The following is a 17,315-nucleotide window of genomic DNA, read 5'->3' as shown; positions in this document are numbered from 1 at the left end:
TGCCTATTATTCTTTGCTAATTTACTTATCATTTTTCATTTTTATTTAATATATTTGAATTGAATTGAATTTTATTGTCATCTCTGTTTTTTCCCACCCCCCATGCGGCCATCGCCGTCTTAGCGTCGATTCCAACCTCCGGGATAAAAACGATGGAAAATCCCTTCATTTGTTGTATATTTCGGGACCGTACATATACACGTAGGTCACTTATATGGGAAGATGGGTATTAGGGCGTTTCAAGTAGGAAAAATTTTTTTTGGCACTATTCTCACGGTGCTGTATTTGATGAGACAAGAAAGTTTTTCTTCTACGACCATATGATCAGACGCTGTTTAGAGGTGGCTGAACGACCCTCTCTGTAGTGTAAAATCCGGTAAAATCAGAAATTTGTTCTACAGAGAGGGTCGTTCAGCCACCTCTAAACAGCGTCTGATCATATGGTCGTAGAAGAAAAACTTTCTTGTCTCATCAAATACAACACCGTGAGAATAGTGCCAAAATTTTTTTTTCCTAGTTGAAACGCCCTAATGGGTATGCTCACTAAACTAACTAAACTAACTAAAATAAATAACTAAATCAAGTTTTCACTTAGTGATGTGAATTGGCAAGTTCAAAAACACTCATTAACCTCACTAAACATACGTGGAGCTTAGGATCCTCACGATCTCCTCAGTGCACGCCGAATAGAGCCACGATCTGACTATCTCCATGGACAGCGCCGGAAACCTCAATGTCAAGTTGTTTATAAAATGGTTGGGGCTGAGAAATTGATGGACCTCGAGAATCCCGTAGTTCTCGGCCTGGGCACTACGCAGACCTGTCTCCTTCTTCCCATTCCATCCGCCCCGCCGAAAAAGCGACGCTGGCCACTTCGATCGAAGAACATCTCCGTGACTGTAGACATACACATGCTGAATAGGCAGGACTCTCAATTTCTCAAATAATGGGCGAGTGTGTTCCCTTCTCCCCGCACGCAACATAGCTCTTATAGCCGATTTCTGCACCACTTGGAGCCGCCCTATATGGGTTTTGCAGGCATTACCCCAAAATGACACACCATACCTTAACCTCGACTCAATTAGAGCGAAGTAGAACGATCTCACGATTTTTGAAAATACTTTAACAATTTGCTGCTGACAACATTTTTTGGTTGGACTAAACTGCTTACACGCTGACCAAGAATGTTTATGCAATTGTCCTTGTTCAAGATGAACATGCACGTTCATACAAATAATTTTCAAATTAGGATTTTTAATCTTTGAGGGATAAAAATGGGTTTTAATTCATATCAGAGTACTTTTGAACAGTTAAATCAACAAGATATTCATCCTATGTCCTTACATCCTAAAAAAGATACGAATAATTCAACACAAAAGTTGGACAGTTTTGGCTTCACCAAGACTTTACAAGGTTTTCATTACCCGTACTTTTTAAGTAAATGACTTATCGTTAAAGGATTTAAGGACTATTACGTAATTTTTAGATACTTTTACTACTAGGAATGTCTTGTCATTTCAATTAAAGATGAATAGTTTAACTAATATACGGATTTTAGTTTTGGCTAATTCGAGTCATTTCACTAAGTATACAAAACAAGCCTCATTTTATCAGCAAATATTAAAGAAACTAGGATGCTAAACGATCCTAAACTTTTACCATCCTATTTTCTATCCTTAACTATGTCTGATATCAATCTGCTACCATTTCAATCAGTAGTTTATATGATATTAGAGATTTAAAATTGTTAAATTCTTATTGAAATTAGGTGCTTAGTGCTAATGACATCCGTTCATTCACTTCTTGATCAGCATTTTTTCGTCAGCAAAATAAAGAATGTTCAATTTTGCAATTACGCATTGTGGGATCACGGAGTTCATCTTACAGTAATTAAATGGGGTAAAAATGATTTTGTATAAATAGGGTTAATTTTTGTTAAATAAATCAGATTGCAATAGAGATTCCTGAGTTTCACTTCTAGCAGCACGAGAGTGCTTGTTCCAGAGAAATCGCATCTCCCTTTTGGCCCAAAGACCAGCGGCATCCTATTGCCTAAGGATTACCAGCGGCCGATTGGCTCCCTACTGCCAGGAAACAGCGGCTTCTCTTCAAGAAGTCTTAAGACCTAGGGCAGGATTTGAGAGTATTTCTAGAGGAATTTTTCCCTAGAGGCATTCATTTGCCGGACTGCAAGGTTGGAAATTTATTTCTAACCTTGAAAACTCTCTCCAGGCACCCCCGGGGGTAGCCTACACAAGGGGGCATTACTGCCTTAAGCCCGGTGGCTCGAAAGAGCCGTTACTAGAGGCCGTGAAAACAGCTGAGTCGTCCAAACAGTGGAAGAATTCCCCAGATAGAGCAAGTGAATAATCTGATGGGATTCGGATTATTCTCTTCCCCTAGCTTCGGCTTTTCAGCTGTTTGGAGCCGAATCACTCCTTGTCAATTGACAATTAATTTACTTCATGAACGAAAGAGATTTGGATAGTCGGTTGGCTTTTAAATTTTGCACGATGCATATGCTTCATTGTAGTGGTAAGGCTTCTTACGTCCAAAATTCTTGTAAATAAGTAGGACTTTTTGTAATCTAATATATATTTTAATAAAAATGACTGTTTTAGTATATCCTCTAAAAGATTAAAAAAAAACTGTTGTGTTTGGAGGAATATTAGATGATATGAATATGAAATGAAGCATAGTCGGCCGCAGCATATGTCGGTGGAACTTATCCTACAGCCCGCTACTGCAACAGCGCCACTTTCAAATGGCACAAGAAAAACGGTCAATAGTAAATCAATTCAATGCGTTTTTTTTTCAATTAATTTATTTACTGCTCTTTATTCTCAAAAACTCTGTACACAAAAATATTATATTATTATTCATTATACTTGTGGGGAAAAGAGATATTGTGTGTTTGTCTTTTTTCATCTTTGTCTATTTCTTTTTTAAACTTCGGTGTTGGGGAACTAAAAAAAACTCAAGGAGGAAAATTATGCTGCTGTACGTGGATTAAAACTCTTTTAATAAATTCCATTTGCATTAAAAATTGCAAATTTACCATCAAAATTCTCATTTGTCCTGGGGAGATGATAAAAAGTCGTTGTTAGTGTGTGAAAAAAATGTTGAAAAGAACAACATTAAAATTTTTAAGACACACACTAAAAAAAATGTTTACACAATTTCCGTTTTTTTTTTGCTAAATATGCAAGTTAATTGTTAATATTTGTCTCCATAGGCTTATTAAATTGTTAAAATATTTTTTTTCTTGTTATGAATTCACTTTACAAAATGTTTTTTTTTTCTTATTTCTTTTCAATACCTGAGAAGTTTATAATATTCATTTTTTTTCTTTATTATTTACTTCCTTATTTTATATACCTTTTTTTGTTATTGAGAATTCTTGATTTTTTTTAAGTATTTGAAAAATATGTTCTTTTTTCTTCTTTAATGTGTTACTGATAAATTTTTCAAATGTTACAAAATTTTTTTATTTTCTTAATTTTTTAGCTATTCATTCTAATTTTATTATGCGATTCCTTTCTTTTTTTCTTCAATGCAATATTAAAAGTTCACTTTATTGTGGGGAAAAAGACATTTTCAAATATTGAAATTGTATTTTATTTATGATTTTTCAAATCTCCTCAGTATTTTTTTCTTCATTTTTATTTCTTAAATTTTAATTACTATGATTTTTTTCTTATTTTTTCTTTTTTTTTCTAATGCTGAACTTGAAAATTTCGTACATTTTCTCTCAGATTTTGAAGTTTTTCTTTTATAGAAAATACTCAGTTTTTTTTTAAGCACGTACACAACATTTTTTAAAAGATTTTTCAAAATTCTTTTATTCGCCGCGTTTATTTATTTAATTCTTTTATTTTTTAAATTTTCAATACCTCCTTGAAAGAGTAAATTTGAGTATAAGACTTCCTTGAGTGTCTCTCAAAAGAACAGAAGCAGAAATTGAAATTAAGAGGGCAGGACTTTTAAAAATTATTCTACATTACAATTTATAAAAAAGAAAATGGTTTTTTTTTGTCTGAATCGTTTGAATGAAAGATTTCTTTTTCAGAATTCACCATTTCACTATTTGCCATTATTTCAAAGAAGAGTTTTCCTTTTTTTCTCAGAGTAAAAATTATTTACTGAATATATAATACGCCTATTTTTTTGTTTTAATAAAAATTACACTGCTTACATGTCTAAATTGTACATCGACATTTATTAATTAGAAATTATTATTTTTTTTCATTATGCTTTTTTTCACTTACAGTCGAGAGAAAATGAAAACTAATTAGCCGCCTAAATATGTAAAATATTTAATTTTAATATATATATAAAAAAAATCATCTACTTTGAACAAATCTTCCACTTTTTTCAGCGGGGAGGAAAAAATCGATCCCAGGGAAAAAAATAACACTTACATAGCTAAACACTAAGAAAAGAGGGAGAGGGGGGGAGTGGAAAACTAAAGAAATTTAATTACAAAGTTTGTTTTTTTAATATTTTCGCTTAAATTAACTTCATTTGCTACTTTGTTGTTTTGTTTTTTGTTTTTTTTATCTTTTTTTTTATATCATTCAGTAAAAAAGAATTGCAGCCAAGCAGCAGAACACCATTGAATGGATTTCACTTGTCATTCTTGATCTTTCGTCTAATTCTTTCTACACATCTTTGTTTTTAAAGTTGAAAGTATGACCCAAAAGGTTTCAATGCTAAATTTTTTCTATTGAAGTTTTTTCGTGTAACCTTTCTCTTAATTCGTCACGCAATGTCCAATTCTTTTCCAAATACATTTTCAATTCTTTTTTTTTAAATAATTTCACTCAGATGTGATAATAAAAATAAAAAGAAAAATTTTCTACACGCCAATAATTCATCAAGTCTTATTTTTTCGTTTTTTGAAAGCCCTAAAGCCATCAAGTTTTCCCAAAGATTGATCTAAAAATATGTTTCTTTTTTTTTTAAATTTTTATTGAGCATAGGAGAGCCTTTGAAAACGTAGGAAGGACAAGGTTTTCTGGAAAGGAACAACCCGCCATGTTGAAGCCTTTTTGTCAACTAAAATCACTCAGGCCATTTTGAACATCGTAGATGTAGATTGACAACTGTCCCAATCTCATCTCTGTCCCAAATTGTCACAAAAATAAGAAATTGCATTTGAAAGGTTTTCCCAGCAACTCATCGAAAATTTTATCGTCATCAAGGGGTGCAATCCTTTCAGGACAGGAAAATACAAAATTCTTTGCCAAAGCTTTCGACGCTTCAACGCGTCTTCTTCAGTGGTCAAATCTGTGATTTGTTTCTGAAATTTTGTCCGCACTGTCTGTCTACTATTCCAAATGAGGATGTACAGGGAAAATCGGGAATTCGTCGCGGGTACTCCTTCTTGGACATTGATCTGAGACCTCAGTTGAGAGAGTTGGCCTCAGATCAATGTCCAAGAAGGAGTACCCGCGACGAATTCCCGTTTTTCCCTGCAAATCCTCATTTGGAGTAGTAGACAGACATTGCGGACAAAACTTCAGAGACAAATCACAGATTTGACCACTGAGGAAGACACGTTGAAGCGTCGAAAGATTTGGCAAAGAGTTTTGTGTTTTCCTGTCCTGAAAGGATTGCACCCCCTGACGCATCCCGAGGGAGTTCATCTCCTGGACCTTCTTATACGAATTGCCGTCAGTAATCTACCGAAAATTTATCGTCATTGCATAGATTTTTCGATTTATCTCGTGAAGACACCGGTGAGCGTCGGAGAGGAAGCAGCTCAGAAAAACAACGATTCTTCCCAAAGATTTCTGCTCAGACTCCAAGCCTTCCCTCAGTGGTCAAATCCAACAATTCCTTGCTTTGTCACATGGTCTAGGGATGCACAGGGCATGGGATTTTGAGGGAACTGCACTTTAAATTCTAATATTTTATTAATTTTGTGGCATTTGAAAATATTTTAGCTTCACTTTTTTTTGGTCTTCGTTTTGAGATCTTTCGATTTATTCGCACTTTAACAGGTTTTCTCGATGAACTGTTGACAGGAAAGTGATGTTCAAGTAAAAACCGCGAGAGCGCGCTACTCGCAAAAGTGACAAACCACCGCAAGGCCGCTACACCGCGTCGCTGTCATTTTGTTCCTGTCGTTCAAAGAGTTTTGTTCAAAGTATTTTGACTTGTGTTTTTTCTCCAATTTTCACGATTAGCTTGGTATTTTTAGTATAATAAATTACTGAAAAATAATCTCCAAGTCATCTAAATGTGTTTTACAAAGAAGCGTTTGTTGTGAAGTGTTTTTCCTTCTTGATATTTACGGAAGAAAAATACATTGAATATTTTTTGTATGATCTTATTGTGCATCCATCTGTTTTTTTTTTTTTTACTTAAGTTTCTCTCCAGTTTACTTCTGGTTGTCGACCGTATGGATATTTAAGTCAAGTCAAGGTGGGAGTTCGATCTATATTTTTATTCTTCAATTTATTTTAGTTAGCCAACGTTTCGATCCTGGATGGGATCTTATTCATGGTATCAAAAATCTGGGAGAACAATTATCAGGCAATTGTTAGGTACACTACTTTTCACCAATTCCTCTTTCAACACTTCCTCATCCATCTATTCGTCCTCCATTGGTGATGAATGAGGAAGTGTTGACAGAGGAATTGGTGAAAAGTAGGGCTTCTAATAATTGCCTGATAATCCCCCAGATTTTTAATGCCCTGAAGAAGACCTCGTCCAGGATCGAAACGACGGCTAATAAAAATAAATTGAAGAACAAAAAAATAGACCGAACTTTCAGAAAATTTCATCCGTTCGAAGAAAAGGGGACTTGAAGAAGCTTTCTGGGCAACAAGGAAAATCCCAGTCTCAGGATATTAGTTCGACATTGTGGCCCCCATTACTGGGTCCCTGAAACCCCTGAAACTTGGAAAAATTCACCTGTGTACCCTTAGCGCATAGGCATGGCTTGTCTGATATTGACCAGGTGCGGATATCTTCTCTGGTCACTCATGTAAATTTTCATACATGTCATTACGCCTAGTTCAAACAAACAAGAGTAACGACCTGCATGAAGAGTTATGCGAGTGACCAGACTTCAAATGCACTCAGAGAGGGCATAGTTCCGTCTCATAATAATCAACAACGCAAAGTGCCTTTATCAAACCATTTCGAAACAGTTCCCATTTTATGAATAGGTCTGTGAGAACGTGGGCCTTTTCTAGGGCCTCGTAAGTTATTAATTCAATAAGAAGGCTACAAACTGAGCTCTACTAAATCTGGAAGAACACTGAAGTTCTACTTCCTGCACATTGCTTCCGAAACTCCGTCAAGGAACAAGGGAAGAAATTAAAAGTTTAGGGAACTGATATCAATGATGTACCTTACATAAACAAAATCCTAATTTTGTATCAAGGACAAATTCTGAGTACCGTAGATGAGGGTAACTTTGCTGCCTCCCTGCTGATTACAGCTTTTAAGTCCAGTACTTAAGGATAGTCTTTACCGATCGGATATGGTAAATCAGTTTGATGAAGGCTATCTTTAAGTACTAGAATTTAAGAAAAGTTTATAAACAGAAGGAGCGGGCAAAGGGACCTGCATCTACGGTATCTTAAACTCAGAACCCAATCAGTTCAGTGAACGCATTCAGTTCAGAGATATTATTGCCAGAATGGTTCTCTGGATAGCGGAACATGCTGGTGTGCCGTCCATCGCCAGCCTCCCGGAGTATGTCGCGTATGCAACCACTTTTTAAGTGCATTGAAAGAGTTTTTGTGTCGAGGCGACGAGGTCGCTGAAGGCAGTGAAGAATTGGAAGGAAACGGTGCCGCTAATGGGCAAGAAACAAACACACGGTCTCTTTTATCAGCGGCCATCGGAGAGTCCATATGGCTCCTCTAACCGCCATCAGACCTTTCAGCCACCAGCCACTCACCCAGCGCATTGCTTCTGGTATCTAACAGAAGCCCATAAGCGAAGCCGAGAAAGAAGATCTAAAGAAGTCCACCCGGCACTCTCCAATTCATCCCCTTCACCATCACCACAAGGCCTCTCGTCATATCCTAGCCCAACCATCGTTGGAAAGCCCTCATCGGAGAGCACAGGGGACTGTGGAATTACGTCCTTGCCCCAATCATGAAAGGAATGTGGATGCAACAATTGGAGAAAATATATGATATTCAGTATCAAGTAGAGCCACAAATCAAGCTTCCTCACAGCTTCTCGGTTGAAAGCCGACTCAGGAACCGATTCGTACGCGCTTTCGGGATATCCCATCGGACGCTAATAACTCCATCTATCGGCGATATAGTATTCTCTGAAGTTAGCCGTTAAAGCACTTTCAGAAGCTTCAGAGTCACCACTCCAACTGAGCAGTGATTGGTACCGTTGGCTTAGAAGAGTCTTCGTCGTCAGGACAGGCATTCATCCTCCGACTCCTCTAGGCTCAACATTCCTACTCATCATTCTTATTCCAATCAACAATTGCCGTAACTTACTCGTCACCTAAATGAGCAACATGGGCCGCTCGGTTCCTCGGGTTCGGTACCCGATTTCCAAAGACAAAGTTTCCAAAAAAAAAAAAAAAAATTACCTCAGACAAAGATTCCAAAGACAAACTGGGAAAAACAATAGTGTAAAAAACAAAACGGAAAAAACGAAGATTCCCGATCCCGTTTTTTCCACAGTTGGGCTACGGATTATTTTCCGTCGATTGAGTGCTTGAAGTAACTCGTACCACTTTTTAGGTGGTCTACCTCTTGGTCTTGTAGTCGATGCTAGACGATTTTTTGGACCCTTTTTGCAAGTCTAGTGTCGTCCATTTGGTTCACATGATCTCTCCAGTATCGCCTTCTTGGTCTTGACCATCGCACAATGTACTGGACTTCACACTCTTCGCGAATATAGTTTTCATTTTGGTAGTCCTGAGCGTACGTTTGGTTCTTCATTAATCCGAGGGGTCTAAATGGGTTGGGGAATGGTAATGCGACACGTTGCCTTTTCCGCTCAATTCCTTTGCTTACCTTCGAGCAGGCTAGATTCCTGGTAGGTTTCAGGTCCCGGTACTCTCAGGAGACTGATAAAAGATTGGGTAACCAACAGCAGACACGAACCTGAGGCTAACGAACAAGGGATCTGGTCCTTCTAGAGAGAGCATGATTGTTACGAAATCTCGTAAGAAACCTTCGATAGGACGGACTTTTCGACAACGACCTATGCGACATTTCTGGAGCGACCTGACGGAGAGTTGCAAGGACTAGAGGAGGGTAGTGCGAGAGGCCCGGTTCCTTAAAGGGACGTTGCAGCCACCTATGTAAGTAAGACATTCATCCGAGAGGACACTTGCAGATTCACCAGGAGGCAGAGGATTTCTCGATAGTACCCATTGAATCACTTCTCCGCTGCCTTGGGAGTCGTCGTGCGCCCAAGGAGGACACGCCGCGAAAAGACTCTTTCTTGCGACAGAGAGGAGATTTCGGGTAGCTTTCTCAAGGCACTGTTGTGTGTATTTTGCCCATTACCCCGTCCCGGAATGAGAGAAAACTTTAAGTTGATTTCACTTAAATAAAGTGATTTTGACTCATTTAAAAAAAATTCTTTAAAAAATTGAGTATCCTTCTTAATTGCTTAGTTAGAGTAGACCTTCTCTTTTTGTAAACTATTTTTTCAAAGACCTGATTTACGTTAATATGTAGATTCAGGTCAATGTCTCTTGCATAGCATCAGCGCCTCTGGTGGTGAAGTGGATAACTAAAAAATATCTGATCGTACTATATCATCGAGTACAATTCCTTTTTTAAGTGAAATATGATTTGAAAGGCAGCTCAAACTTATTTAAAAAAATTGAGAAATATTTTCAATCAAATATAAACAATTCAGCTCTCCTATTTGCTCGTTATTTTTTTTTAATATTTTTTTTCTGAGTGACTTATAATAAATTTTTGAAAATTCCTTTTCTTCCATTTCAAAAAAAAATCTATTTCAATTTTTTATTTTCAAAATTATTTATATAATTCAAAAAACTTCCAATTGACAATTTAAAAAAAAATTGGGTGAAAAGGATATTTTTTTTTTCTAAAAGAAAAAATTAATCAATTTGCAGATTTGAGAATAAAATCAATAGAAAAGTCTTTAAATTTGGCATGAGCGTCACAGTTGGCAGTCTTGTCTAGATTATTTTTAATATTACAGAGAATATTCTTGTTACTCACTTTGCTGGCAATTTTGCTGGATTGTTTGCTGTTCTGCTGACCACTGCAAGTCACAATTTCGACAATTGGTTGGGGGTCAAAGTTATTATTGACACTGCAATTGTTATTATTAACACTGCACGCATCACTTTTGCCGGTGATTTGAAGCCTTTCCGGATTTGATGGTACCTTCTTCTTCTTTGCTCTTTTGCTGGAAGATTCTTGATATTTAATGCCATTTCTTGGATATATTCTCCTGCACGAACACTTCCATTTGGCTGATTTTGTGACCATTTGTCGCATCTTCCGGCAGCGTCTTGTGAGATATCTCACCAAACGCCTCTCATTCACCCTCAAAATTCCCCTCAGCTGCAAATTCATCCGTTTGCCCGTCAACTCCCTGCCTCTGACCCCACCACCAACTCCTCCACCAAATCGCCCCTGGACGAGTGGTTGTTTTCAGCTGGGCTTCGCCTGACCGTCGTCACGTCGAATTGTCTGTGCTTGCTGCTGTTGCTGCTGCAACAAGGCAAGTTTCTTCACATTAACAAATTATAGCCAAATCTGTTCTCACTCTGCACAACGCGTTCTATTACTTGATAGGACGACGTCGTCTGCTGCGCCTGGAAAACACTCGCACTTCCGGCCGTTGGAGCTCCAGCGGCGCATCTCGATCGGGACGAATCCGATCCACTTGCTGTTGCCGTTTGGCGTCCGCCGGCCGCCGCCTGACCCACAAACGGCTGCTGCGTCACAGGCGAGTGTCTACAAAGGGAATTTTAAATGAACTCTACTGAAAGGTTTCATCCAACATAAACAATTCATTTGACTGAAATTTCAACATCCAATAAATGTTTTATATCGATTCAATCCGATTCTATGGGACATTTCTTTATGTTTAGGGGAAGTATGCCAAATTTCGGCCAGCTTCTAATTTCGGCCACTTTGAGTGTAATTTCGGCCATGGAAATAAATTAATTAAAATTATGTATGTTATCTTCGAATAGTCAATGAATTCATTTTGCATTTAAATATTTATTCATTTTAGGATGTATTAACACAAGGACCGTTAAATTTTAGGTATAATTTGAATTTAAACAGATCGATTGTGTTTCTAGCAGTCTTACGATTTGTGGTGAAGTGCAAGAGGTTTTTCTTCGGTGTTTTTCATGAAAATTGATTAGTTTTGAAATTTTCTATTCGTTCCGTCACAAAAGGTGGTCAGAAAAAACGTGGCCGGTTTTTCACTCAAAGTGCCCGGAATACTACCCAAAGGAATGTCCATATTCTTTGGGTAGTAAAATTCCGCGGAAATTCCAGTGGAAAACTAACGTCCAAATTGCAAAAATCCGCGGAATTTGACGCAAAAATTCCACTAAGTTTTCTATGGAATTTGGAGCCGGTAATTCCATTGGAATCATAGCTCTCCATGGAATTTCAAGTACGAACCACTGGAATTCCAGCGTTAAATTCCGCGGAGTTCCGTGGAACATTTATATGGAAACTCACGTGAAACGTCCGCAGGATAAGTTGGAAAAGTCACATGGAAATTTCTACCGTCTTTCCATAGGGTTTTACATGGTTTTTCCACTTTTTTCTCGAATGTCAAACAAATAGAATGGTGTTGCGATAACGTGGATAATTTATTTCCAAACCTTCCGCAAAAATTTTTAGTGACTCCTGCGACGAATTGTAATATAATTAACCCTCTAACGGGTAAGACCGCCTCCAGGCGGTCTTCACAAAAATCACATTTACAGCGACAATCAAAGGTTTTATTTATTTAAAAGTGCTATAGTGTCCTCCGTAATAGTCTTACTAACATCTTTTGAAAGTCTGAGCTAATTTTGACTCTTCGTTTTGTTGCTATCCCCAGTTTTGTGTGACAGGTCAGAGAAAAAGCAACAAAAAATATTTGTGCAAAAAAACTCATTTCCAATTTCCATAAAAATACCGATTTAAAGTTATCTGACTAAAATAAATTTATTTTTTACTGAAAGATATGTCATTCTACTTTGTATATTTTATTTAAAAAAGTTGAAAAAACTAAAAATGTGAATTTTAGAAGCAAAAAGAGTTTCAAACAAATTTTTATATTTTCTCACCTAGCGACTAAACTAAAAGAGATATTGAAGAATGGATGGTTTTTTCGACTTTATTGGATCATAATTATTCTAGAAAACATTGTTTTAGAACTTTTTTCGCATATTAAAGAAAACACCGTTAGAGGGTTAATTATGCGACACTGCGTTTTGTGTTCATAATAGTGAAGTGATTACATTAAATAGGTCGCCAACCTAAAATAAAACTGTTTTTATATCATACAATATCTATTTTATGAAAAAGTATTTTTTTTTATAAAATAGTTTTTTATTATCTAAAGTGGTAATTCGTTATCGCTGGTTCAGTAAAAGTTATTAAAATCCCCGTGATCTTTGCTATTTTTTTAATATTCGGAAGTAAAATCACGAGGTGCATGTGGTAGCTTCATTTGTTCTCCATTTTATTGAGATGGAAAAATCCACATAAATTCCACGAACATTCCATGGATATATTCCACAGAAAAAATCCAGCATAAATCCAACAAATTTTCCTTGGAACCTATTATGGAAAATTCCTATAGAATTTTTCAAGGAAAAATACTGGAAAATTCCATAGGAATTTTTCGCTTGTTATTCCTATTCCACTTTCTTTTGCTATGGGGCAATTATGAAAAATTGATAATAAGCCTACTAATATTTAATAGAAATGCTTAAATCTCTTAGGAAAAATAAAAGAAAATTGACTCTATTTGAAGATATGAACGTTCGAAAGGAGAGTACTTTCCCCTACATTGTAAACCGAATAAAGAATTGTAATCTGGTACAAAATGGCAATAAATAACATAAATAAAACACTCAAAAACGAAAAAAATATAAATCGTAAGGCGCATTTTTAAGTAGCCAAAAAACATATTTTAGCCGAAGTCGACTTATGAAGGAATTCTCCGGAAACCTCAAGACCTCAAGTCCATATCCTAAACCGTTCTTTCTTAACTCTGATAAGAGCGAAATTCTTGTAGAATGACTGAATCCTGGAAAAAGCAGGATTCTGAGCACTCACAGCCGGAATTTTCACCTAAAGTAAAGGCATTCGAATATCGGTTTCAAAAGTCTAAATGAAAAGGCATTATTAATTCTCATTTTGTCCGGTTGGTGGCCACAGTATTTCATGTTCGAATTTCGAAGTGTCAACATGTGTCAAACTTTACTTTATTGTGAGGAAAGTCAAATTAACAAGGTTTACAATATTATTATTATTATTCTTATTTATTTCAATCAATACCAATAGTGTCCGCCCCTCTTACATGGTTTGAAAAAGAAAGAAAATCAGAAAATAATAACAGAGAAGAAAGAAAGGAAAAGAGAAACGAATTTAGCCTGATCCAGTCTGGTAGAATCTAGTGATGCCGATCAAAGATGATCTGGCATGCAAAGAAATGGAAATCTAATATTTCTAACCGAACATTAGATCCCTTCATAATCACTGAACGCGAATTGTCAAACTTGCACAATTTTTTCGAATTTCGAATATTCGAAATACTGTTTTAATTTTTCAAACATCAAAGACATTTTGTGAAAACTGAAAGCAATTGTTAGCATTCAGAACTGGAATTTGTCCAAGAGAGATGACATTTGAAGACCAGTTTTAAGAGCCAAAAAGATATTTTTATTTTCCGTTTCGTCCCCGTGATGGCTAGGGAGTTTCAAGTTCGAATTTAAAAGTGTATGAAATGAAGTGTTAACAGTGGTCAAACTTGACAATGTTGTGAGGAAAATCAAAGGAACGAGGCTTACAACATTCCTGCCCCAATATTAGAACCTTGCTTCATAATCACTGAATAACTCTCGGAAACTTTTTCGTATTTCGAAAATCAAAATTCTATTTAATTTCTTCCGAACATCACAGATATTTCGTTCAAATAGTGAACTGTAATGCGGAATCACACCTGGAATTCGCCCGAAAGAAAAGATATTCGAAGATTGGTTTCGAAAGCCAAAGCAAAAATATTTTGACTTCTTGTTTCGTTTGCGAGATGGCTATTGAATTTCAAAGTGTCTCAAGTGCCAATGTTTGTCAAACTTTACTCTGTTGTGGGGAAAAACGAACTCACAATATTCTTGGCCCATTATTGGATCTTTTCATAAACACTGAATAACTCGCATTTTTGTAATTTCGAAAATTAGAAATTCTGATTAAATTCTTTGAACATCAGAGATATTTTGTGCAAATAAATAAGCCGTAATTAACATTGACAATTGAAGTTTGCCTAAAGGAAAAGACATTCAAAGATCGGTTTTGAAGGCCAAAGATATTTTTATTTTCTATTTCATCCTCATGTTAGCTAGAGAATTTCAAGTCCGAATTTCGAAGTGTCTCAATTATCAATGGGTGTCAAATTTCAATTTGTCGTGGAGAGAATCAAACTAACAATATTCATGTCGTTCTTGCCCCAATATTAATCAGATCCTTTCATAATCACTGAATAACTTACATAATTTTTTTTCGAATTTCGAAAATTCAAAATTCATTTCAAATTTTTCGAGCATCAAAAACATTTTTTACAAATAGAAAACTATTATGAGTAGAGTATTCACAACTTCAGTTTTTCTAAGTGAAAAGACATTCAAAGACTGCTTTAGGAAGCCAAAGACATTTTTATTTCCCGTTTCGTTCCCATGATGGCTAGATAATTTCAAGTACGAATTTCGAAAAAAATTCTACAAAATTAAGTAACGTTCATTTTTCGTACAATGCTTATAGAAGGCGTGGTTAATTTTTTAGAGGGCGGGATTAACAGCAAAAAAATAGAAATGTAACTATCAACATAACTAATTGATGTTCTTTCTTACTGAAACCGTTCGAAAAGAGGTTTCTCGCTCGACTCTACCTTCCCTGGAAACCACAAAATATTGGATGTTGTAATTTACTTACATAGAGAAACCTTTGTTAAACAAAACCATCATTTTCTCCCCAAATGAACGACGATATAAGGTAAGATACAAGAAAAATACGATACATCAAATTTTGTTGAAGAGTATGGAAGAATTTTCCACCAGAAACTTCTCTTCATTACAAAGCATTTCTGGCAAAAATAAAATAGACAAAAAGCTGCATACAATTTTGCTTAAAACTTTGTATTACTTTCTCTACAAAAGGAACGTTCCATTTGCAGAAGAAGCAGAAAACAGAACAACTTCCAGCACGTGTTTCCCTCAATAATGCATGAAGGGAGAGAGGAAATTTAATTCCTCTCCAGAGCCGCCTTCCAGCTCAAGGTGCTCGAAATTCTGCTAATCCCTTACCCTTCGCGTGGAGGAAGATAACACTCAAAAAACCACCCTACTCACCTCACACTCCCGCCGCTAGGGGGCTGATGGGGCGTAATTGTAACAGCGGAAACGGCCGAATGTCGGAAGTCTACGCCATTCTCCACCGGAATCTGCTGCAGCTGCGGCTGCGAGGGTTGGGCAGGAGTTTGCTGAACTGTCGGCTGGACACTGAATGGCTGTCCCGACGCCGATGATCGACTCGTGCGGCCCGCCGCAGCTGCTGTGGCCTCCGAGGGACCATTCACATTCATGCTGTTGAATTGAACTGCAAACGAACGACTAAATTCAGTGGCGCAATTTTACAAATAAAGCTAATTAAAAAAAATAATTTAATTAATTATTAACAGAATTTTATATCCTCCAAATGGATTCAGAACTTAAAAAAAAATGTTCTGTAATTCTCTAATTATCTCAAATAATGAATTCTTGATTACTTTATGGCTTCTACATATTCTTGTAAGAAATCTTCCTCAAAATAAAACAGTTTCATTTTTATTATTTCATTTTTCAGATTTTTTATTTATTTAATGTTTACATTTCAAATCAGAATATTAAAAAAAACAACTTTAAGTAAGTAAAAAAAAATATCAACGGAACTTTAAAATGTTTTTTACACATTAATTAAATAATTTTTTCCTCAAACTTAAAAATTTGAATTCATAAAAATTTGGTCCGTCGCCGTCGTAACGTTAATGTTGACCCTGTTAAGTAAAACTTTATAGGGAAAGTTACTTCACAGATCGTTAAGTTTTTGTATGCTTAGAATTTTTTTAGAAATGCAAGAAGATAAAACAGTCAAAAATTTGTACTTTGGAAATAAATTTGTAACTTTACAAAATTAGGAGATAGAAGATTGTATTTTGGCCAGTAAGTTTGAATCTTATACAGGCTTCAGATAGAAAAAGCTTAGAATTAGTTAATTAAGAACAAAGGACCTATATTAGATTTGGAGAAAAGCAATAAAATTGGTGGCTATTTGGGATTTTGATTTTCAGGAACTGGGCTAAAACGGCTAAAACTCTAGTCTGAAGACCGCTTTAGGCCCATTACAAACAATGACTTGTTCATTTACAAAGCTTTGTAAAATTAACAAAGTTTTGTTTTTCATTTCAACAAAAGTTTGTAGAAGACAAAACTTTGTTAATTTTACAAAGTTTTTTAAATGAACAAGTCATTGTTTGTAATGCGCTTAAAGCTGTTTTTCATCTACAAACCTTTGTTGAAATGAAAAACAAGTTTGTTTATCTACAAACTTTTATTGAAACGAAGAATAGCTTATTCATCTACAAAACTTTGTAAAAATGAGCAAAGATTTGTTAATCTACAAAATATTGCAAAAAAAGAAAAAAAATGTTCATCTATCGACTTTTGTCGAAATGAACGAAGATTTGTTCATTTAACAAGTTATGCAGAAATGAACAAAGGTTTGTTAATCTTCAAACTTTTGTTGAAATAAAACAAGGTTTGTTCGTTTACAAACCTTTGTTAAAGTGAACAAAAGTTTCTTTCATTTACAAAGCTTTGCAAAAAGAAAAAAAAAACTATTCATCTACAAATGTTTGTCAAAATGAAGGAAGATTGTTCATCTACAAACCTTTGCCAAAAGAGAACAAAGTTGTTTTCATCTACAATTTTTTTTAATAAGTAAAGAATTGGTTATCTACAAAGCTTTCTGAAAGTACACAAGATTATTGATCTCCAAATGTTAGTCAAAATAAACAAAGGTTTGTTCATTTACAAATATTTGCAAAAACAAAGGTTTGTTCATCCA

General features: G+C 35.7%; 1 protein-coding gene across 10 annotated transcripts in view; it reads right to left on the bottom strand.

Moving 5' to 3' along the window:
* Positions 1–9,934: 9,934 nt before the first annotated feature.
* LOC129809769 (protein AF-10) overlaps positions 9,935–17,315 on the bottom strand; it is a 33,791-nt gene continuing 26,410 nt past the window's right edge. For all 10 annotated transcript variants that reach the window (XM_055859831.1, XM_055859830.1, XM_055859833.1 and 7 more), the window contains exons 9-11: positions 15,563–15,809; positions 10,769–10,937; positions 9,935–10,709 (exon numbers count right to left, since the gene is read on the bottom strand). In XM_055859831.1, the coding sequence (XP_055715806.1) occupies positions 10,632–10,709; positions 10,769–10,937; positions 15,563–15,809 (494 nt within the window). In that variant the 3' untranslated portion in view covers positions 9,935–10,631. The remainder of the gene's footprint in view (positions 10,710–10,768; positions 10,938–15,562; positions 15,810–17,315) is intronic.

This window comes from Phlebotomus papatasi, chromosome 1 (genome assembly GCF_024763615.1).
Source record: "Phlebotomus papatasi isolate M1 chromosome 1, Ppap_2.1, whole genome shotgun sequence".
Taxonomy (NCBI): domain Eukaryota; kingdom Metazoa; phylum Arthropoda; class Insecta; order Diptera; family Psychodidae; genus Phlebotomus; species Phlebotomus papatasi.
Note: the sequence above shows the minus strand (reverse complement) of the source record. Positions and strands in the feature narration are given on the sequence as shown.